General features: G+C 45.6%; 2 protein-coding genes across 2 annotated transcripts; one reads left to right on the top strand and one right to left on the bottom strand.

Moving 5' to 3' along the window:
• Positions 1-599: 599 nt before the first annotated feature.
• On the top strand, positions 600-21,735 carry LOC135886244 (olfactory receptor 10A2-like). The gene is made up of 3 exons (XM_065414073.1): positions 600-1,199; positions 16,604-16,615; positions 20,788-21,735. The coding sequence occupies exons 1-3, from the start codon at positions 600-602 to the stop codon at positions 21,733-21,735; spliced, it is 1,560 nt and encodes a 519-aa protein (XP_065270145.1).
• LOC135886550 (olfactory receptor 11A1-like) lies at positions 9,703-10,644 on the bottom strand. Its single transcript, XM_065414300.1, has one exon. It carries the CDS (start codon positions 10,642-10,644, stop codon positions 9,703-9,705), a length of 942 nt encoding a protein of 313 aa, XP_065270372.1.
• Positions 21,736-23,529: the final 1,794 nt, after the last annotated feature.

Genomic DNA, 23,529 nt, shown 5'->3' with positions numbered 1-23,529 from the left:
TCATTCCCGCTGAAGAACCTGACATTGGCCACTGTCAGAAGACAGGATACTGGACTAGATGGACCTTTGGTCTGACCCAGTATGGCCGTTCTTATGTTCTTAGTGTTTTTATATATTTTCTCTGTAATGCTTTCACCTTCAGAATCAATGCACCTGCTTAGAAAGGGCGGTGTGGTAATTGAACAGTGAGCAATTATACTGCTTATAGCTTCTGAGGAAGGAAAGCAAAGCAGGCCTGGTGAGGCAGATGGTTTTGCTGGGAAATTCACATCACAGTCAGGGAACTGTGCAGCCTGGAAATATGCTGGGGGTCAGGAGGGAGGGAGTCACAAGTCTCTGCCCAAGAGAGAGGAGCCAGGAGCCATAGAGAGGGTGCCCCCGCTGGACCACAGACGGGAATGAATTGTATCAAAGTGCACTTGGGGCCGAAGTGTAGAATAGCTCATGTGCTGGCCCCTGTGCACAGGGGTGAATTTCACCAAACGAGTCAGGCCAGAATCTAGCCCTTACTGAGGGATGAGTAAACACAGAGTAAGAACTTCATATTTGTCTCTGTAATACTTGCATTATCATGATGTTTTTCTCCAGCTAAATCCTATATGGCAAAGCTCCTCCCATGGAATGAAACGTCGGTCACGGAATTCATATTGCTGGGATTTTCAGAGAGCCATGAAGTACAGCTCCTACTCTTTGCATTGTTTTTACTTTTCTACCTCGTAGCCCTGGCAGGAAACACTCTCCTGCTCATCACACTGGCTGCTGAGTGGAGCCTTCATACCCCCATGTACTTTTTCCTGGGTAACCTCTCCTTCCTGGAGATCTGCTACACAACCAACATATTCCCCTGTATGTTAGCCAGCTTCCTTGCTGAGGCAAAATCGATTTCTTTCAGTGGCTGTATGGCCCAGTTTTATCTGTTCGGTTCCTTGGGTGGCACCGAATGTCTCCTCCTGTCCGTGATGTCGTATGACCGGTATCTAGCCATATGCAATCCGCTCCGCTATGCAACTGTTATGAGCAGGGGCATGTGCCTTTGCCTGGCAGCTGCCTCCTGGATCAGTGGCTTTGTGATTGCCTTAGTGACCATTCTGTTCATGATGAGCTTAACATTCTGCGGCCCCAATGAAATAGATCATTTCTTCTGTGATTTCACCCCACTCCTGAGGCTGGCCTGCTCAGATACTTACCTCTTCGAAAAGGTCTCCTTCTTCTTGTCTTCCACTCTGACACTGGTCCCCTTTTTGTTAACCGTGGTGTCCTATATTTATATCCTATCTGCCAACCTCAACCGCCAGTCCACCGCCAGGTCACAAAAGGCCATTTCCACTTGCTCATCTCACCTTATAGTAGTCACCACATTCTATGGGACTCTGATTGCTATGTACGTGGTACCAGCTGCTGACCACTCCCTAAATCTGAATAAAGTCTTCTCCATCTTCTATACCATGATGACCCCCATGGCGAATCCCCGCATATATAGTCTGAGGAACAGGGAAGTACGCGAAGCCCTGAAGAGGCTGGTAGGTAGAAAATTTGCTTCTTATTGGAAAGAAAAGAGTGGGAAGATGTGACTGCCCAAAATGGTATTGTGTCCTTTATTCTTAATTAGACATTTAACTCCATGAAGGCAGGAATATTTCTGTTGGTTATAACACAGTAGTTGGCTGGGAATATAGGAAATATGTGTTCAGTTCTTAGATCTCTCAATGACGCACTGTGTGACCTTTGGTATTTCAAATAACCTCTCTATGACTCAGTTTCCTCCTCTATAATACTGCCTTATTCCTTTAATAGTTATCTGACACCTGTAACAAAGTGGAGGTGGTGTTTTTAATGTTTTGTCTGACTAGTGTGCGTGCCTCAGTTTCCCCTGTGTGTTACCCCAGTATCTATGTGGTGGGACAAGGGTGTGTTGATCATTGCAGTGATGCCTAGCGGGCCGGTGTGACTATCATCTGGCTGCCTGGGCACAGACAATGGCTGACACTCTGTATCCTGGCAACTCTGCAAGAGCCAGCTGGAGGTGTTGGAGAACAAAGCGAGAAGTGGAAGCCAGGTGACCAGTTTGCCTGGGAAAGAGACAAAGGATGGAGGAGGGGCAACTGGACATGACTGAGGGTGGGCTGCTGGAAGTGAGTCAGTCTCCTTTTGGGACTCAGGGGGGAGAGCCCAGGGCTCTGGATTCCCCAAGATGGACTTTGCTGAGCTTCTGTGCTAACAATATCTTTTCTACGCTGTGTCCCAGTTGACTAATAAACCCTTCTGTTTTACAATGCTGGCTGAGAGTCACTACTGACTGAAAAGTTGGGGCGCGCAGCTCGACTGAGGGGGGTCTTGTAAGGCTTACCCTGGTATCTCATTCAGGCAGACTCACTGTGGGGATCTCACAGTGCAAAAAGAAGAGTGCTGAACGCTCTGAGGTCAGACCCAGGAGGCGCTGAAACCAAGGAGGCTTGCCCCAGTGAGAGTGTGCTCGGAGGGGTTGTCACACTACACCAGAGGGGTCCCATCTGAACTTCATTCTAATGGTTCCAAGAGCACCGAGGCTGCGCACTCCATGACAACACCACGATATAGGCATCTTAGTGCGATAGATAGATAGATAGATAGATAGATAGATAGATAGATAGATAGATAGATAGATAGATAGATAGATAGATAGATATTCAACCTGTGGAACTCTTTGCCAGTGGACGTTGTGAAGGTCAAGACTATAAAAGAGGGTTCAAAAAACAATCTAGGTAAGTTCATGTAAGATAGGTCCATCAATGGCTATTAGCCAGGATGGGCAGGGATGGTGTCCCTATTAAACCCTCTCTTGTCAGAAGCTGGGAAACGGTGACAGGGATGGATCACTCAATGACTGCCTGTTCTGTTCATTCCCTCTGAAGCACCTGGCTGCTGATGGACCTGTGGTCTGATCCACTATGGCCATTTGTTATGTTCTTTTATGGCTTTGTAGATTTACACCTCCCAGCTTGCTCAACACTAACTCTCCATATGGACAAGCCCTTAGGGTCCCTTTAGCCTAGAAAGTCACACTTTATTGCTTATATGTTGGGTGGAACTGGCTGAGTGGGGCTGGGAAGGGAGATGTGGGGAAAAGTTACCAGAAAAATTAGGAGAAGCCTGATTTTCGCTAAAATTCAGGCCCACAGAATTCCCCTTTAGCAGTCGAGGGAGAGAGGAAGCTCTCTGATCCTCTCAACCCTCCAGCCCCCAAGAACACTGAATCATAGAATCATAGAATATCAGGGTTCGAAGGGACCTCAGGAGGTCATCTAGTCCAACCCCCTGCTCAAAGTAGGACCAATCCCCAACTAAATCATCCCAGCCAGGCCTTTGTCAAGCCTGACCTTAAAAACCTCTAAGGAAGGAGATTCCACCACCTCCCTAGGTAATAACCCCCATTCCAGTGCTTCACCACCCTCCTAGTGAAAAAGTTTTTCCTAATATCCAACCTAAACCTCCCCAACTGCAACTTGAGACCATTACTCCTTGTTCTGTCATCTGCTACCACTGAGAACAGTCTAGATCCATCCTCTTTGGAACCCCCTTTCAGGTAGTTGAAAGCAGCTATCAAATCCCCCCTCATTCTTCTCTTCTGCAGACTAAATAATCCCAGTTCCCTCAGCCTCTCCTCATAAGTCATGTGTCCAGCCCCCTAATAATTTTTGTTGCCCTCCGCTGGACTCTTTCCAATTTTTCCACATCCTTCATTTAGTGTAGGGTCCAAAACTGGACACAGTACTGCAGATGAGGCCTCATCAATGTCGAATAGAGGGGAATGATCATGTCCCTCTATCTGCTGGTAATGCCCCTACTTTATACAGCCCAAAAAATGCCGTTAGCCTTCTTGGCAACAAGGGCACACTGTTGACTCATATCCAGCTTCTTGTCCACTGTAACTGCCTAGGTCCTTTTCTGCAGAACTGCTGCCTAGCCATTTGGTCCCTACCTAGTCTGTAGCAGTGCATGGGATTCTTCCGTCCTAAGTGCAGGACTCAGCACTTCTCCTTGTTGAACCTCATCAGTTTTCTTTTGGCCCAATCCTCTAATTTGTCTAGGTCCCTCTGTATCCTATCCCTACCCTCCAGCGTATCTTCTACCACTCCTCCCAGTTTAGTATCATCTGCAAACTTGCTGAGGGTGCAGTCCAAGCCATCCTCTAGATCATTAATGAAAATATTGAACATAACCAGCCCCAGGACCGACCCTTGGGGCACTCTGCTTGATACCAGCTGCCAACTTTAGACATGGAGCCATTGATTACTACCTGTTGAGCCCGATGATGTAGCCTGCTTTCTATCCACCTTATAGTCCATTCGTCCACTTCAGGCCACTAACCCCTCTCCCTTTAAACCAGGGGTCGGCAACCTTCAGCACGTGGCCCATCAGGGTAATCCATTGGCAGGCCCCGAGACATTTTGTTTACATTGGCCGTCCCCAGTCACAGCACCTCGCAGCTTCCCGCAGTTCCCATTGGCTGGGAACAGTGAACTGTGGCCACTGGGAGCTGCAGGAGGCCGTGCTTGCGGACGGTCAACGTAAACGAAATGTCTTGCGGCCCGCCAGCGGATTACCCTGATGGGCCTTGTGTGCCGAAGGTTGCTGGCCCCTGCTTTAAACCCTAACCCTGAGGTCACTGTGCCTCACCCCTCTATCCAGATCCAATGTAAATCACATTGATTCAGATATGAGTGGGAATTAAAGCAGATTAAAAATTTTCAAGATGGAACATTTTTCTGACAGAAAAATATTGTTAATTAAAATGAAAACTTGCAGGTCAATTTCAGTTAAAGTTTGTTTTAAAACAAAAAAAAATAATATAAATTAATAAAGAATTTATAAAAATGTATATGTATATATTATATATATGATAAAATAAATCAAAAGAATACAAAACTAAAAATACAATAAAAATAAAGGACAAAAACTTAAAAAAAATACATAATATGTTTTAAACAGTAAGAAAAAGTTTTTAAAAGTGTAAAAAAATAAAAAAAAATGAAATTGAAATGTGTTCCCAGTCTGTGGGACCTGTGCTCCCAAACACACGCCAGGAGCTTTGCTGTGTGCCCCCCCCTCTTTCTGCCCCTTGGGGACGGGGCTAGACAGCAGTCTCACTCCAGCCATGCAGCCACCCCAGCCTGGGAGTGAGGGGCGGCGCCCTCCTGGGCTTCCGAACCCAAAGACAAAGCCTGGGGGGAACCACTCCCATTTATACTTGCTGGACACAAGGCTCTTGCTCGTGTTGTACAGGAGGCTAAGCGACCCCCCTGTTATACACTGAGCAATGGGGCTCCCTCTGTGTGGGGCAGAGGCGAGACCCTGCGCTTCAGGGCCGAGGTAGGTGGTAGACAGACCCCGCCGGAGCGGGGAATGTCGGCAGGCGCCACTCTGCTTTGGACAGAGTCATCTCCACTTGAGCAAGCGAGACTCCCCGCAACTGCCAGGCACCTCTTCCGTCAGTGGACGGTGACCCTGACACCAGGAGAGACCCCCGGGAGAGCGAGAGAGAGACGGGGTGTCCCTCGGCTGGGCCCCCTGGGGAGAGATTCAGCCCAGCCGCAGCAGGGTACACAAGGTACTAGGTGGAGAGGGGAAGGAGAGAGAGAGCCAGGCTGGAGACCTCCGGGCTTAGCTCCCCTCTCTGCACCAGCCTGAGTCCCCCCACTCAGGGCTTTTCCCAGCGTGTACCCAGCTCACACAACCTTGTGACACGGGTCCGGGCCAAGCCTTCGGAATGAGAGGAGAGAAAAGGGCAACGCTGCCTCTGCCCGGGCTGTGCAGGGAATCACCCCGCCCTCCTGGAACTGCCCTCTGGGGACCCAGCTGGGATTGTAGCTCATTGAGGCTACGTCCTCACTACGGGGGGGAGGGGTCGTTTTAAAATACGCAAATTCAGCTACGTGAATAGCGTAGCTGAATTCGATGTATCCAAGCCGACTTACCCCGCTGTGAGGACGGCGGTAAATCGACCTCCGCGGCTCCCCCGTCGACGACGCTTACTCCTACCTGCGCTGGTGGAGTACAAGCGTCGATTTGGGGATCAATTGTCACGTCCCGACGAGACGTGATAATTCAATCCCTGAGAGATCGATTTCTACCCGCCGATTCAGGCGGGTACTGTAGACGTAGCCTGGGACTTCCAGAGCCTGGCCCCATTGCAGTTACACCATTAAAGTGAAGAGGAAAATGAGCCTTAACATAACATTTTCGTCCCAAACAGCAGAAAACAAAACAAAAACCTAAAGTTTATGGGGTTGCCTGAAAAATTTCAGTTTAGGGCATTTGGATGAAAAGTCGAACATGTTCCTGGAAAGCAGGCAGCTTCTTTGAAAGTTTGTGTTTTGTCAAACACAGTTTTCCATTAAAAAGATGTCTAGGTGGACATTTTTTGACCAGCCTTAAACCACAGACAGAGTTTTTCTGTGCTTGGTTTTTTACAACGTGCCTATTACCAATATTACTGTGAATTTTTCTTGTCCTTTCTAACATACTCAGTGAAATGAGTTGTGGGGCAAATATTTTAAGGTAGAAAAACCTAAAGAGTTACAGCTGAGTCCAGAAACAATATTGCCCCGTCACAGGGGAGACTGAGTCCTTAAAGCCCATTAATTGCCTCTCTAAGAGGGCAGCTGGTCTCTATAAAGAGCCAGAAAGGAACCGAAAAGAGCAAGTAGAAGCTGTAGCCGAGGTTGCAGGAGACGGGCAGTGAGTACAAGGCTCCTGCTGGAGACCCATGAGTAGGAGAATGGTTTGTGCTCCAAAGAACACTCCAGCTCACAAGGGCTGATGAAAACAGGCTCCCAAATTTTATAGAATCTCCTAGAACTGGAAGGGACCCTGAAAGGTCATCGAGTCCAGCCCCCTGCCTTCACTAGCGGGACCAAGCACTGATTTTGCCTCAGATACCTAAGTGGCCCCCTCAAGGACTGAACTCACAACAGGCCAATGTTCAAACCACTGAGCTTATCCCTCCCCCCATCATTATTTTTATGACTGTGGATGTTAAGATTCAAAAATTTTAAAGCTTTGTATTTGTTAACACACAGACTTGTCAACATTACACATCTAAATTTACAAAGAAAAGAAATATATCCCCTTAACTCAAATTCATAAGTAGTTCTCAAGCAGCATTTTTCTTACTTTGCCTACCTGGAAATTTTGATTATTGATGATGGCATTTTCCTCCCTGCAGTTTTGCATGTATGTGTATGATGAAATCAATGTTTATCAACATTCACTGATTAAAATCTAATCCTTACAAGCCTCTGTATATTTATGCTTTGTCTAGCAAATCCAGCATGGCTCCTTGTCTCCCACTTTGGTCAATTCCACCCAGCCAGGCCCCTCCCTTCCATGATGTTCTCCCCCACTCTGGCCATCCCCTCAAGCCATCCCCTTGCCCCACCGGTCCAGACAATTCCTCCAACAGGGCCCCTACCCCTCTAGCCAGGCTCTTCACCCCACCGCTCCAGCCAGCCAGACCTCCTTGCATCCAGCTAGGAAGAGGGAATTGGACTGTCTGGGCAAGGAGACTGGTACTGGGATGACAAGCCTTAAGCAGTGGAGACCTGGGACTGAGTGGGCAAGTAGAATGGGACTGGGACAAGGAGCCAGGGGTGGGTTTTCTGGTCTGTTATCTCCCAATTTTTAAGTGCTCAGCCATTTAGACTTTCATAATTACACCCATGTCACAGCATGTGCTTTCAGCTACATTCAGCCCAGGAGTCCTAGACTGTTGTGATATTGGAGGTAGAGGTATTTCAACCAACCACCACCCTACAGCTAATTTGCATGCAGCAATTTCATTGGCTGTACAGAGGGTGAATTATTTGACTCAGCTGCCTCAGTTCATGACAGCATGGGCTCTCCGTTGCTAGTAAGTATATCTACAGTTACTACATTGTAGTGTAGTAGTAATTGTAACAACAAATGGGGGACCTGGGTAGTGCAAGTAGTTCAAAAGACTGTATTGAAATGTGCCGGACTGGTATGGACTTTTGGGACAATATAAGCTCTAAGTGGGTTTCCTGGGGCATCCCTGGGGGTGGGTTAATGAAAATTGAACAATCCCAGCTATGCCCTTGATGAAGAGTGGGTAACTGGCTGGTGATTACCTGTTCCAAGGGGCCGGAGATCAAAGGCCATAGCTGCATCAAGAAACAGATGAACTGTCCAGTTGGTGTCTGATTCCTGGTTTAAAAACTGACTTGTACTTATAATGAAGGGGACAAAACCAGTTGTGGGGGTTGCAAATCTGACACTTACCACAGCCTAGACTGGAGCGTGGGGGTGACCTCTGGTAAACTGTTGGCATGCATATAGATCAGTGGTTCTCAACCTATTTATCATTGTGGGACTCATATGTGGGCCACAATGTGTTATCTGGGCCGCAAGTTGAGAACCACAGCGTGTCCCCCCAGCTCCATCCCCCCACAGATCCTCTATGCCCAGTGCCTCCCAGCCAGAGGTCCCTCCACAAAGTGGGGTCAGGAGTGCAGGAACCCTGGATCCCTCTGTGCAGGGCGCAGCAGCAGCCCGGACACTGGGCTTGGCCACATGGAGCCAGGGCAGCCGGGCGGCAGCCCCAGATCCTGACCACAAGGGCCAGCTGGCAGCCCCAACACTGACCCCGGACCCTCTGTGGTGCCAGCCAGGCAGCAGTGCCAGATCCTGTTATGTGGGGCCGGACCCTGCCATGTGGGGCCGGCCGGTGACCCCGACCCCTGGCCCTGCTTGGCCGGGCATCCCAGACCTCGTGACACTGGGTGGCCAGGCAGCTGGTAAACCAGCCCCATGCGGCCCTGCAGCCTTTAGCACACAGCTGGGCTGCAGGTGTGTGCTAATTGGGGCGCATGCGACCTGCAGGCTGTGGTTTGAGAACCGCTCATATAGATTCTTTTATTGTTTCTTATATGTTTTCTCTGTAATGCTTTTGCTCTAAGAATAAATGTATTTTGCTTTTTGAAGGCTGGTTGGCAACTCTGGTATACACTGTTATAGCCTCTGGAGAAAGAGTTAACCACTGGTGCTCGACACTGGTCAGATCTACTGAAGTGCAGGGGACTGCAAGTTTTAAACCCCTCAGTTTAAAGAAGTGACAGCTGGGAAGCCTTAATCCTTAAGTAGATGCCCTCAAGGAAGGCTGGAGGTGTGGGGGAAGAGGGCCAATGTTGCATTTAACCCTGAAACTGTGACAACAACAACAATAATATTAATATATAATGTCCTCTCTATAAAGTCTAATACACAAGGATTTTAAAGCTATACATTACAGAGATTAATAACAACACATTTTACAAATATGGAAACTGAGGCACTGAGAAAGGAAGTGACTTGCAAAATGAGACTGCCAACTGAGTCAGGACCAGCACCAAAATCTCTTAACTCTCAGTCCTCTGTTTTAGCTACAGGGCCATTCTTAATTTACAATCAACGTCCCCAGTGTTTCTACCATTTCCAAGAGTTATGGATAGCTCCAGAAATCCTTCACCACAAGTTCCTCACCAAATCTCCTAACTGTCAAGGTTTTCAAGGTCATTGAAATGTTTGTGGCTGATTTCAAGAGGGGTTAAAAAAGAAGGATGATCACCCCCAGACACCATGGTGTAGGGGGTATTGGATAGATAGATTAGATTAGATAGATAGAAGCTCCTATTCTTATTTGCATAATGTGATCTTCAATTTGCCGCCCTACAAAACCATTGCTCTTAGGAGTTTCTTCACACTGTCTCGAACTTCCTGATTTCTGAGGCTGTATATGATGGGATTAAACATGGGAGTCACTGTGGTGTACAGCAGGGAGAAGACCTTGTTAAGAGCTGGCAAATCGTTTGCTGAGGGGGCCACGTACATGACAATCAGGGTCCCGTAGAAAGTGGTGACCACAATGAGGTGGGAGGAGCAGGTGGAAAAGGCCTTTTGCCTCCCGGTGGTGGAAGGGATACTCAGGATGGCCCTGAGGATGTGAGTGTAGGACACCAGGATTAAGAGAAATGGGACCATGGTTACAGCTGAGGACAAGATACAAACGGTGGTTTCGACTGAGAAGGAGTCCGTGCAGGAGAGTTTTACGAGAGGTTTGAAATCGCAGAAGAAATGGTTGATTTCATTGGGACCACAGAATGTCAGATGGGACATCACAGATACTGTTATCATGGGTATCAGAAAACCACATGCCCAGGAACCAGCTGCTAACTGGATGCAGACCCTGCCAGTCATGACAGCTGCATAGTGCAGCGGATAGCATATAGCCAGGTACCGATCATAAGCCATCATACCAAGGAGCAAGCACTCCGTGGTTCCCAATGAACAAAAGAGGTAGAACTGTATCATGCAGCCAGGGAATGATATTATACTCTTCTCCAACAGGAAACCAAGTAGCATCCTGGGGACGATATTTGTGGTGTAGCAGATTTCCAGGAAGGACAAATTGCTGAGGAACCAGTACATGGGGGTATGAAGGCGATGCTGGGACAGAACTGTAACCGCAATCAAGAAATTTCCTGTGATCGTTTCAATGTAAATAATGAGAAAAGTCAGAAAGAGCAGCACCTGAGACTCGCAGAGATCGGAGAATCCTAAGAGGATGAATCCGTCGATGGCTGTTTGATTTAGCCTGAGCAGTTTAGCCATGTTTGGTTTAAGAGAGGTGTCCTTGAGCCTTTGAACCTCAGTCCTGGGAGACATTGCAAGACACACTTTTGTGATCACCCTTTCATGATCAAATAATGTTATAATCATAAAATTATAAGACTGGAAGAGACCTCGAGAGGTCATCTAATTCAGTCCCCTGCACTCATAGCAGGACTAAGTATTATCTAAACCATTCCTGACAGGTGTTTGTCTAACCTGCTCTTAAAAAATCCTCAATGATGGAGATTCCACAACCTTCCTAGGCAATTTATTCCAGTGCTTAACCACCCTGACAGTTAGGAAGTTTTTCCTAATGTCCAAACTAAACCTCCCTTGTGCAATTTAAGCCCATTGTTTCTTGTCCTATCCTCAGAGGTTAAGAAGTACAATTTTCCTCCCTTCTCCTTGTAACAACCTTTTATGTACTTGAAAACTGTTATCATGTCCCCTCTCAGTCTTCTCTTCTCCAGACTAAACAAACCCAGCTTTTCTCAATCTTCCCTCACAGGTCATGTTTTCTAGACCTTTAATCATTTTTGCTTTTACCACATCTCACCAGCTAGTAGCTCCTCAACTGGCATCCTTATTCTCTCTAATTCATCATCATTCTTCTCTCTAACTTCCTTATCCTTTTCTCCCTCTTTTTCTTCTTCCTCATTTTCCTCTTTTTCTTCTTCCTCCTTATTAGTTTCCATCTCATACAGATTAAGATGTTAACCCAAAATTATTATCTAACACTGCAATAAGATGACCCTAGAGCTAGTCGGAAAAGTCTGAAATTGGGATTTTCAAAGGAGCCTCAGAGAGTTAGGTGCTCAGCTCCCATTGAAATTAAGCAGACTTCCCATTGAATTCCTATGGTAGGATTTTCCAAGCAGCAAGGCAAATTAGGCATTAAACTGTCCTCAAACTCCTTTGAAAATTCCAGCTTGAATATTTCAAATTTTTTATTAAAATTCAGGATAAATCCACTTTTGTTTTTACCTTTGTAAAAAAAAAATCACTACAAAAATGGAGCAGAGAAGGAAATTTATGTTCTTTTTTTTGACCAGTTCTCAATTTTCCTTTTTCTTTTCCATATAAAATATTGACAAAATTTTTGGAGCAATTTGAATACTAAAGTCTAAACTTTTCCAGCCACTGTTGTTCATTCATATTGATTGAAGTTTTTGAGGCTACCTGAGTACTTATCTGTTGTTGTGGTATCCCTCACCCGTGCATGCACATAACCTATTTAGTCTGAGCAGGGTGGTGAAAACTTTTCCAATAGAAATTTTTTTAAAGGAAAATTGGACTGTCTCATTTATTTGAATTTCAGCCCAAAATTTCCAGTTTTCAGTTTGGGGATGAAAAGGACAAATTTTCTTCTGAAAATTTTGATGAAATTCCCCCCCACTCTCCATTTTTTTGCAGAAAAAATAATGAGCCATTTTTTGAACAGCTTTAACCTGAATAAGACCCAAATAAAGACCCCTTGGGTTTGACCCTACACATTTTCTTTCTCAGCAACAAATTCAATCATATTCACCTTTCATGCTTTATTCACCTTTCACCTTTAGAACATCTTCCACTTTTCTTAGGTATTTGCTGATCACCGACAGGTATCTTTAGTTCCCCTTTTATTGCTTTTTCTTGTGATGCCTTCAATCTCTTCCCAGAGTCATGTATTGTCTGCTTTCTGCTATCGAGAATTTAGGCAGATAATATTTCCCCAGGTTTTGGGTCTTTTATAGGTTCTGATGCATTTTCCTGTACAAGCCTCACATTCTAATTTGGTTCCCCAAGGGCTTCATTAAAATGTTTCTTTTTCTATCATGTGCAAGTCACCTTTGAATGCTGGTCCCTCTTCAGACAATGGAAGCCAGATACATGGATGGAGTAAATCGGCATACATCCATTTACACCAGCTGGGGATTTGATCCATTGACCCAATGGAGCTATGGCTGATTTACCCTACCTGAAACAAGTTGGGGGTACGTGATGCAGAGCTGAAAGCTCTACTGTCTATTCTGAAAGGTAGTTAGATGCGTAGTGGGATTTTCAGAAATATCTAGGCACCTAACTCCCATTGATATCAATGAGTTTTGGGCACATAGGTGCTTTTGAAAATCCCACTAGGCTCCAAAATACCTTTCAAAATCTGGCCCCTAATCTGCTTATGTGCTTTTAAAGAATGTATTAGGTACCTATTTGCATCTTTAGATGCCTACATACCTTTGAAAGTTTGGCCCTTAGCTGCTTAAGGATAATTGAAAATGAATGTGGCTTAGGTTCCTAAATCTCTTAGGCAATTTTGCAAAAATCTGCTCTAAGGGGATTATCTAAGGTCACACAGGAAGCACATGTCAGGGCAGGAAATTGAACCCAGCTCTCATAAGTGTCCACTGGACCATCCTCCCTCTGTCGTACTGGTGGACCTGGGGGGTGGGGGGCAGCTTTATGTTCAGGGACAGCAGTCAGTGTCAAGACAGTGTTCAATGTCAAGAAGGTGACAAGACAGGAGCAGCGGAAACTCTCTCAAAGAAGGGGACCACCGGTGCCCAAACCGTGGCCTGCCCCCACACGCCACCTCTTCTCCCCGAGACCCCACCCCTGTGCCGCCCCTTCTCCCTGAACCCCCGCCCTTGCATCACCCATTCCCCTGAGGCCCTGCCTCCATGCTGTCTCTTCCCCCATGGCCCCACCCCCATGCCACCTCTTCCCCCCAAGACCCTGCCCCCTGCTTGCTCCTTTCTGCCCCCCTTCTGCCCATCGCTCATCCTTAGGGCCGGTAAAATGTGGGAGGACTATGCCCTCCCACTTTTAAAAATGATGGGGCCATGGCCCCCTAGCCCCCCTGTTCTGGCGCCCCTGTGTCAAGAGGTTTTTGTGAGTAGTAAGTTGACAAATGGAAACATCCTAGGAGGTGTAGGCCTTGCTGGAGCCCTCGTTTTGGCTAAAAGCATGAACCAAAGTAGGCTGTGAACCAAAGCAGGCCTTATTAGAATAGTATCACTAGGTATTGGCTAACCACAATCCCAAGAGGACGGTCATTTATCAGCTAAACATGAAAATACAATCCTAAGAGGATGGTAGAGGAGCACACAGACCCCTCCTAAGATAAGGGTGGGATGACAGGATAATGGATGAGGAAGTTTTGTTTGAACTATCAGGTCCAAGGATGGTACCTGGGGAGGTGGTGGAATCTCCATCCTTAGAGGTTTTTAAGGCCTGGCTTGACAAAGCCCTGGCTGGGATGATTTAGTTGGGGTTGGTCCTTCTTTGAGCAGGGGGATGGACTAGATGACCTCCTGAGGTCTCTTCCAACCCTAATCTTCTATGATTCTATGATTATAACTAATAACATCTGGAATGTAATATGAAACATATTTGTATCAAATGTACAAAAGGATTGTAGCAGGAGGAGCAGCTTTGTGTTAGCTTAGGGACAACACGATGTTGATTGAGCTGATATCTTGTCACTGGCATACATGTGCTAGCATATTTGTAACCTGCTAGATAGAGCACTCAGACCATGCTTTGTTGACAGTAAACCTGTCCAAGCCTTCACCACTGAGCTGAGCCAATAGTTGTTCTTTATGATTAAGATCAAAGTCTGCTGGATCAGCAATCTATAATCTATGGGAGTGCACAAAACATTGGAGCTCCAGGAACAGCAGGGAAGCAGCAGGTGGACTGGATGTTCCAGGGTTGATACATTAGGAGGCCAGAACAGAGAATGAGGGAGGGCCTGGAAGAGGCATATAGTGTATAGTAATCGGGTCACATATCTTTAAACAGTTTGTCCAATTGCTGTGTCTTTTCAATATAAAGGAACCACATGTACTCAGCATGGTCTGAGTAATTGTGCTCATTATGTATGCACAATTTGCAAGGTCTAGCGAAATTCAGACACTGCCGCTCTGGCTTCTGCAAAATAGAACACAGTGAGCACCATGCTGGAGGACTCACAGACAATTTAAAGGGATGCTACCCAAGTCCTAAGCGCTACTATGAGAAAAAAGAAGCTTGAAGGCTCATGTGGTGACTGATACTGCATTGAATGCCTTTACATTTACCTGTGTACAACATCACCACACCCACATGGGCCTCCCCACAGTGCAATTGCGGTATCTGGAAGTAGAATCATGCACATTGCCTTAAAAAAGGGTTGCACAGCTGTGTCTGGGAGGAGACTGTGCCCTTCAGAATCCTTAGTGAGGGTGATAAGGTAAGTTATTCGAGTCAGCAGTGCCTAATGAAATTTACCCTTGGGTAATTAAGGAACTAGCTGAAGCAATCTCAGAACCGTTAGTGGTTACTGCATTTTCTGTACTATTTTCATTAAGCCTTTATCTTTGTTTCTCCCATATTTTGTGTTGCTATGCACTGGGTGCAAAAGAGTTACATCTGCTCTTGGGGCAGCACAGGAAGTATGATGTGTGTGTGTTGCCTCGCTGTTTGGAGCAGACTGAATGGGTCATTAAAGGGCTGGCCCAGGCTAACCCATACCAGCGGAAAATCCAAGAAGACAATGAAACCCCCAATGGCCAGAACAATGATGCCTAGCAACCAACAATCAAGAAGGAGGTTTTTTCCCACTTCTCAACAGGGAAGTGAAGGAGAGGCCCAGCCTGAGAACAGAGAGGTGACAGAAGGGAGAGGTACTTAGGCGCCTAAATCCCAATTTTCATCTCCACTGCGATTCACAAAACTCCCAATGAGGCCTATAGGAACCGAAACTCACCCAGTGCCCAAGTTTTCTTAGTAGCAGTTCCCTTGGCACCTAAGTTTCTCACTCTGGTCATGTGCATTGCTGCCTCACCTCCCACATAAGCTCCAGAGGGATCCATGAACTGGGGGAAGATAGGCATTTATCTGCCCAACTTGCATACGGGACCCAATCCATCTCAAAGACCACTTACCAGATTGGGTCTGTCTGTTGCTGTTTCCCTAATAGCTTTTCCTCAGTGGTTAGAGCATTCACCTGGGATGTGGGAGGTTCAATTCTCCCTCATCCAAGGTAGCTGTATTTTAAAGAAGCCTTATTGAAGGCGCAGGAACAAATCATCCCGATGTGCAGAAAGAATAGCAAATATGGCAGGCGAACTGCTTGGCTTAACAGAGAAGTCTTAGGTGAGCTTAAACACAAAAAGGAAGCTTACAAGAAGTGGAAACTTGGACAGATGACTATGGAGAAGTATAAAAATATTGCTCAAGCATGCAGGGGTGTAATCAGGAAGGCCAAAGCACAATTGGAGTTGCAGCTAGCAAGGGATGTGAAGGGTAACAGGAAGGATTTCTACAGGTATGTTAGCAACAAGAAGGTCAGGGAAAGTGTGGGCCCCTTACTGAATGGGGGAGGCAACCTAGTGACAGATGATGTGGAAAAAGCTGAAGTATTCAATGCTTTTTTTGCCTCAGTCTTCACAGACAAGGTCAGCTCCCAGACTGTTGCACTGGGCAGCACAGTATGGGGAGGAGGTGAGCAGACCTCAGTGGTGAAAGAACAGGTTAAGGACCACTTAGAAAAGCTGGACATGCACAAGTCCATGGGGCCAGATCTAATGCATCCGAGGGTGCTGAGGGAGTTGGCTGATGTGATTGCAGAGCCATTGGCCATTATCTTTGAAAACTCATGGCGATCGGGGGAGATCCCTGATGATTGGAAAAAGGCAAATATAGTGCCCATCTTTTAAAAAGGGAAGAAGAAGAATCCGGGTAACTACAGATCGGTCAGCTATACCTCAGTTCCTGGAAAAATCATGGAGCAGGTCCTCAAGGAATCAATTTTGAAGCACTTAGAGGAGAGGAGAGTGATCAGCCAGCATGGATTCCCCAAGGGCAAGTCATGCCTGACCAACCTGATTGCCTTCTATGATGAGAAAACTGGCTCTGTGGATATGTGGAAAGTGGTGGATGTGACATATCTTGACTTTAGCAAAGATTTTGATACTGTCTTCCACAGTATTCTTGCCAGCAACTTAAAAAAGTATGGATTGGATTAATGGACTATAAAGTAGATAGAAATCTGGCTAGATAATAGGGCTCAATGGGTAGTGATCAATGGCTCGATGTCTAGTTGGCAGCCACTATCAAGCAGAGTGCCCCAGGGGTCTGTCCTGGGGCCAGTTTTGTTCAACATAGAATCATAGAAGATTAGGGTTGGAAGAGACCTCAGGAGGTCATCTAGTCCAACCCCTTGCTCAAAGCAGGAGCAACACCAACTAAATCATCCCAGCCAGGGCTTTGTCAAGCCGGGCCATAAAAACCTCTAAGGATGGAGATTCGACCACCTCCGTAGGGAACCAATTCCAGTGCTTCACCACCCTCCTAGTGAAATATTGTTTCCTAATATCCAACCTAGACCTCCCCCACTGCAACTTGAGACCACTGCTCCTTGTTCTGGCATCTGCCACCACTAAAAACAGCCGAGCTCCATTCTCTTTGGAACCCCCCTTCAGGTAGTTGATGTCTGCTATCAAATCCCCCCTCACTCTTCTCTTCTGCAGACTAAACAATCCCAGTTCCCTCAGCCTCTCCTCATAAGTCATATGCCCCAGCCCCCTGATCATTTTTGTTGCCCTCCACTGGACTCTCTCCAATTTGTCAACATCCTTTCTGTAGTGGGGGGCCCAAAACTGGACACAATACTCCAGATGTGGCCTCGCCAGTGCCGAATAGAGGGGAATAATCACTTCCCTCAATCTGCTGGCAATGCTCCTATTAATGCAGCCCAATGTGCCATTAGTCTTCTTGGCAACAAGGGCACACTGTTGACTCATATCCAGCTTCTCATCCACTGTAATCCCCAAGTCCTTTTCTGCAGAAAACATAGACTTCTTCATAAACATAAATGTAAACATAAACGTCTTCTGCAGAAAACAATAAACATCTTCATTAATGATCTGGATGATGGGATGATTGCACCCTCAGCAAGTTTGCGGATGACACTAAGCTGGGGGGAGAGGTAGATATGCTGGAGGGTAGGGATAGGATCCAGAGTGACCTAGACAAATTGGAGGATTGGGCTAAAATAAATTTGATGAGGTTCAAGAAGCACAAGTGCAGAGTCCTGCACTTAGGAAGGAAGAATCCCCATGCACTGCTACAGGCTGGGGACTGACTGGCTAAGCAGCAGTTCTGCAGTGAGGGAGGATTTGATAGCAGCCTTCAACTACCTGAAGGGGGGTTTCAAAAAGGATGGAGCTAGGCTGTTCTCAGTGGTGGCAGATGACAGAACAAGGAACAATGGTCTCAAGTTGCAGTGGGGGAGGTCTAGGTTGGATATTAGGAAACACTAGGAGGGTGGTGAAGCACTGGAATGAGTTACCTAGGAAGGTGGTGGAATCTCCATCCTTAGAGGTTTTTAAGATCCGGCTTGACAAAGCCTTGGCTGGGATGATTTAGTTGGGGTTGGTCCTGCTTTGAACAGGGGGTTGGACTAGAGGTCCTGAGGTCTCTTCCAACTCTAATCTTCTATGAGTCTATGATTCTCATGCTGAGGGGGGAAAGGATTTGCATGAATGTTTCCTGTGTTTGAGATTTGTGCCATAACCACGGGGCTATGGATATTGGGTGAGAGAGAGAGAGAGAGAGAGAGAGAGAGAGAGAGATGAGAATGTCTCTGCAGCTTGGTGCATAGGGTACCCCCTGGGAGGTGGTAGACCCATTTAGTCGGGTATCCATGATGGAATAGTTTCAACAGGAGTAGGGTGAGCAGATGTCCCGATTTTATAGGGACAGTCCTGATTTTGGGGGCTTTTTCTTATATAGGCACCTATTACCCCCCACCCCCTCTTCCGATTTTTTACACTTGCTATCTGGACACCCTAAACAGGAGAGACCAAGGGAGTCCTGTGTCAGGGTACCTCACAGCTCAGCCATTAGCACACTCTCCTGGAAGCTGGCAGAGACCTCTTCAAATCCTGACTGACCCTCAGGGAGAGGTGGAAATTGAACGGGGGTCCCCCACATCCCACATCAGTGTTCTAACAACTGGGCTAAAAGTTATAAGGTGAGCGACGGCTCCATCCCTCCTGCTCCAGACATTTTGTGGGTAGTGAGGCAGGCACCTAGCTCAGTGTCACAAGAAACAACTGAGGTGCTCAAGCTGCCTGTTACCAGGAGAGGGGCTCCTGGCTGTGAATCTCAAGCAGAGAGAGGCACCTCCACGCAGCCTGGACTCAGGCAGCTATCTCCATGAGACTAAGAGCACAGCTAAGGATGCTCCCATCACTTAACTTAGGCATCTTCCCGCCTAGTGTACGTGCTTTTGTGGATCACGCTGTAAGGTGTCTTTCTCTCTCCATACATTGTATAGACAACCCAGACACCTAGCTCAGACTTTGTAGATCACAGAGTTGTTCCTGTGATTTTCTAGGTGCCTAGAAGTTAGGTGTTGTGAGCATCACAACGGCTCTATCCCTTTGTGAAGATGGTGAGCGGCTTAGATACTACCAGGATGGGGACTATCATAAAGAGGCTTCAATAAAGTCAGTTTGCTATTTTTCTTAGGGTATTTAATACTCAGTTCATTAGTATTTATACATTACATAACCAGGATCACCAACCCTAACAATTCCAGGATCATGAGACAGGCCCCCCAAATCATGAGATTTTCAAAAATAACAACAATTTTTAGGTGCGTATTATTTGCCTTCTAGTGTAGAAGTCATTAGGAGTTACTTTTTCAAGCTTTTTCTACAACCAGGAAGGCTACAAATGTTTTGTTGTTTGTTTTTAGTGAAAGCTGGGATTGTCACCTAACCATGTGCCTCCAGGAGCTGGGGCTTTATGTAAATAGCATGAGACTCGTGACAAAATTGCAAGAGTTTGCGACAAGGCATAACTCTATCACAATAGTCTCCAAGGTGTAGTGGTATCTGCAACCTACAGCTTTCCTGCAGTCAAGAACCTACCTTCCAAAATAGCCAATGAGCTGTTATCTCATTAACCCACTCATAACTGTAGATAGCTGCTCCACATAACCATGGGGTGAATTGGGAAGAAGTCTGGTGTGGAATTGGTGTGAGGGAGCTCAAATTAGGCCTTGAAGAATTCTTCTTTTCACTATAATGTTGCAGAACTTTTCTTTTCAGCCTCTGGAGAATGCATCCCAGGTGCCATGTGAAAAAAAATACCTGGAGGAATATATAAATCAGATGGCACAACCAGCTGTGTTTAGACATGGATAATAATGCTCCTTGCAGAATGAATGAAGAAAGCAAATGAAGCCAATTGAGGAGGAGAGCTTATATAGATCTAGGAAGCCAAACCAAACCAGAATGGCATTGCATAGGGCAAGCTTTCAGAGGGGTTGTGAGGATAAAATCCATGAATAATTTTGAGATGTTTGACTACTCCAATAATGGGGGCCACATAGGATAGTAAGATACACTGATGTAGCCAACAATCAGCTTAATTGAAGAAGATGCAGGAACATGTACACACATTAAGAAGTGAAATGTCTTCTCCAACCATCTGAGATGGAAGATCTGAATGCATGGAGATTCCCGATCAGCCAGTTATAAAGGTACTCTATCTATCTATCTATCTATCTATCTATCTATCTATCTATCTATCTATCTATCTATCTATCTATCTATCTATCTTGAATGTTACATCTAGCAACAAAAACAACAGTGGCACCTTAAAGACTAACAAATTTATTTGGGCATAAGCTTTCATGGGTAAAAAGCCCACTTCTTCATATGCAAGGTTTTTTACCCACGAAAGCTTATGCCCTCTGTTTTTGTGGATACAGACTAACACGGCTACCCCCGATACTGTAGTATTGGAAGGAGACAAGGCGAGTGAGGTAATATCTTTTATTGGACCAGCTTCTGTTGGTGAGAGAGAGAAGCTTTCAGCTTACACAGAGCTACCATATGTATCTATCAGTCACACTCTCTTTCTCTCTAACTCTCCCTCTCGTTTGTTGTCAGAGATATCTAACACACAAGCATCCCCTGAATAATTTGTATATTATTTAATTATAACTTGTAAATTAAAGGAGGGCACACACAGATTTTGCATGATTGCACTTTTATTATTTACAAATCCAAATAAAGGGCAATAAATAAAAAGCTTTAGTTGGGTTACATTTATAACTTCTATTATTACTATTATTTATTTATTTGCAGCTAGAAATAAATAATGGAGGACCCTGGAATTGAAAATGAAACCATCGTGGGCACATTGATACTCCAGGGCTTCGACGATCTCCATGATCTGCAGATCTTCCTCTTTCCCCTCTTCTTTGTGGTGTACCTAGCAACCATGGTGGGGAATATCCTCATTATAATCACAGTATCAGCTGATCGCAGTCTTCACACTCCTATGTACTTCTTCCTGGGTAACCTCTCCTTCCTGGAGATTTTGTACACCTCTAACATTGCCCCCAGGATGCTTGTGGACTTATTGAGAGAGGACAAATCTATTTCCTTTACCAGCTGTATCACACAGTTATACGTCTTCTGTGCATTAGGGACTGTTGAGTGTTTTCTCCTGATGTTCATGTCTTATGATCGGTACCTGGCCATTTGTCAGCCTCTGCACTATGCAGACACAATGAACTGGAATCTTTGCATTAAGCTGGCTGCTGGCACATGGGTTTGGGGATTTCTGTTGGCTGCTGTGTTGCAATTGCTTCTGGCAAAATCTTTAACTCTTTGTGGCCCTAATGAAATCGACCATTTCTTTTGTGACTTGACGCCATTGCTGAAACTGTCCTGCTCTGACACCTACATGGTGGAGGTAGCGATTTTTGTCTCATGTTGCATTGTATCACTGATCCCCTTCCTTTTGACCATCACATCCTACATTCATATCCTCTTGGCTGTCCTCAAAATCCCATCAAAGAGTGGGAAGCAGAAAACATTCTCCACCTGTAGCTCTCACCTCATCGTAGTCACCACTTTCTATGGGACGCTGACCGTTACATACATCGTGTCCACAGGAACTCAGTCCATTCATCTCAACAAAATCCTTTCCCTGCTCTACGTCATTGTGACTCCACTGTTCAATCCCATTGTGTATAGTCTGAGGAACAAGGAGGTTAAAGAAGCATTGAGGAAACTCATAAGCAAGGTCATCCCTTTCCCTGACTGATCAAATAGTCCTCGCCAATTCTTCTTTACAAGAAAAGCCTGAATTTTTTTTTTCAATGAAAATGGATAGTTTTCAGGAACACGTCCATTTTGACAAATATGTAATTTTCACTCCCGAAAGCCTTTCAATGGAACGTTTTCAGCTAGTTCAATTCACTAAGACTCATCCACCAAAGGACTAAGGCAGTACTGTGACAGATATTAAACCCCATGCCATTTCTTTGGAGACCGTATTGAATTAAGTTTATGAATACTCGACGATTGCAGCCAGTTCCAGGGGAAGGGTTGCCACAGCTTCTCCAAGAACTGAAAAGAGAGAGAGAGAGAGAGAGAGAGAGAGAGAGAGAGAGAGAGAGAGAGAGAGAGAGAGATTAAGGTGTCATCTCAGGTTGTAAACAACCCCAGACAGACGCTTGCATATACTGTTTCAGACTGGGTTTTCTAGAGACCAAAACACAAAGAAAGGCCAATTAGTATAAAAAGGCTGAGTTTAAACTGACTCAGGGTTTTCTTTTGATTCAGAAATCAGACAGGACCCTCTTTCAAAGAGGCTCCCAAGACTTTCAGAAGGATTGGATGAACTTTGGCCTACTAGGAACCCATAAGTTTGATGGGTGACCTCTGGTAAGCTTTGAGCATATGTAACTCACACACCACCTGGGTGTGTTGCTCTGTCCCATGTAGTGGCACCGAGACCACTTAGAGAGAGATTAATGAGTCTGCTACAGCCTTAGCTAAGGGCCACATGGCTTTTAGCTCATGCAGTAGAGGCTCATGCATTTAGCTCCAGAGGCCCCAGGTTCAATCCTGCCTGCTGATGACCGGGGTCTGTCACTGTTACACATGACATATGAACTTTTATGGGTTTTTTTAATGTTATTTCTGTAATGCTTTTACCCAAGAATAAATGTATTTTGCTTCATGAAGGCTGACTGGTGACTGGGATACACTATTAAAACAACAAGGAGTCTGGTGGCACCTTAAAGACTAACAGATTTATTTGGGCATAAGCTTTCGTGGGTAAAAACCTCACTTCTTCAGATGCATAGAGTGAAAGTTACAGATGCAGGCATTATATACTGACACATGGAGAGCAGGGAGTTACTTCGCAAGTGGAGAACCAGTGTTGACAGGGCCAATTCAATCAGGGTGGATGTAGTCCACTCCCAATAATAGAGGAGGCGGTGTCAATTCCAGGAGAGGAAAAGCTGCTTCTGTAATGAGCCAGCCACTCCCAGTCCCTATTCAAACCCAGATTAATGGTGTTAAATTTGCAAATGAATTTTAGTTCTACTGTTTCTCTTTGAAGTCTGTTTCTGAAGTTTTTTTGTTCAATGATAGTGACTTTTAAATCTGTAATAGAATGACCAGGGAGATTGAAGTGTTCACTTACTGGCTTATGTATGTTACCATTTATTCTTTTGCGGAGGGACTGTCCGGTTTGGCCAATGTACATGGCAGAGGGGCATTGCTGGCACATGATGGCATATATAACATTAGTGGATGTGCAGGTGAATGAGCCCTGGATGAGCTACGTAAAAGAATAAATGGACACAAATCGGACATCAGGAATGGTAACATACATAAGCCAGTAAGTGAACACTTCAATCTCCCTGGTCATTCTATTACAGATTTAAAAGTCACTATCATTGAACAAAAAAACTTCAGAAACAGACTTCAAAGAGAAACAGCAGAACTAAAATTCATTTGCAAATTTAACACCATTAATCTGGGCTTGAATAGGGACTGGGAGTGGCTGGCTCATTACAGAAGCAGCTTTTCCTCTCCTGGAATT

The sequence above is a fragment of the Emys orbicularis genome, chromosome 12 (assembly GCF_028017835.1).
Source record: "Emys orbicularis isolate rEmyOrb1 chromosome 12, rEmyOrb1.hap1, whole genome shotgun sequence".
In the NCBI taxonomy this organism is placed as follows: domain Eukaryota; kingdom Metazoa; phylum Chordata; order Testudines; family Emydidae; genus Emys; species Emys orbicularis.
Note: the sequence above shows the minus strand (reverse complement) of the source record. Positions and strands in the feature narration are given on the sequence as shown.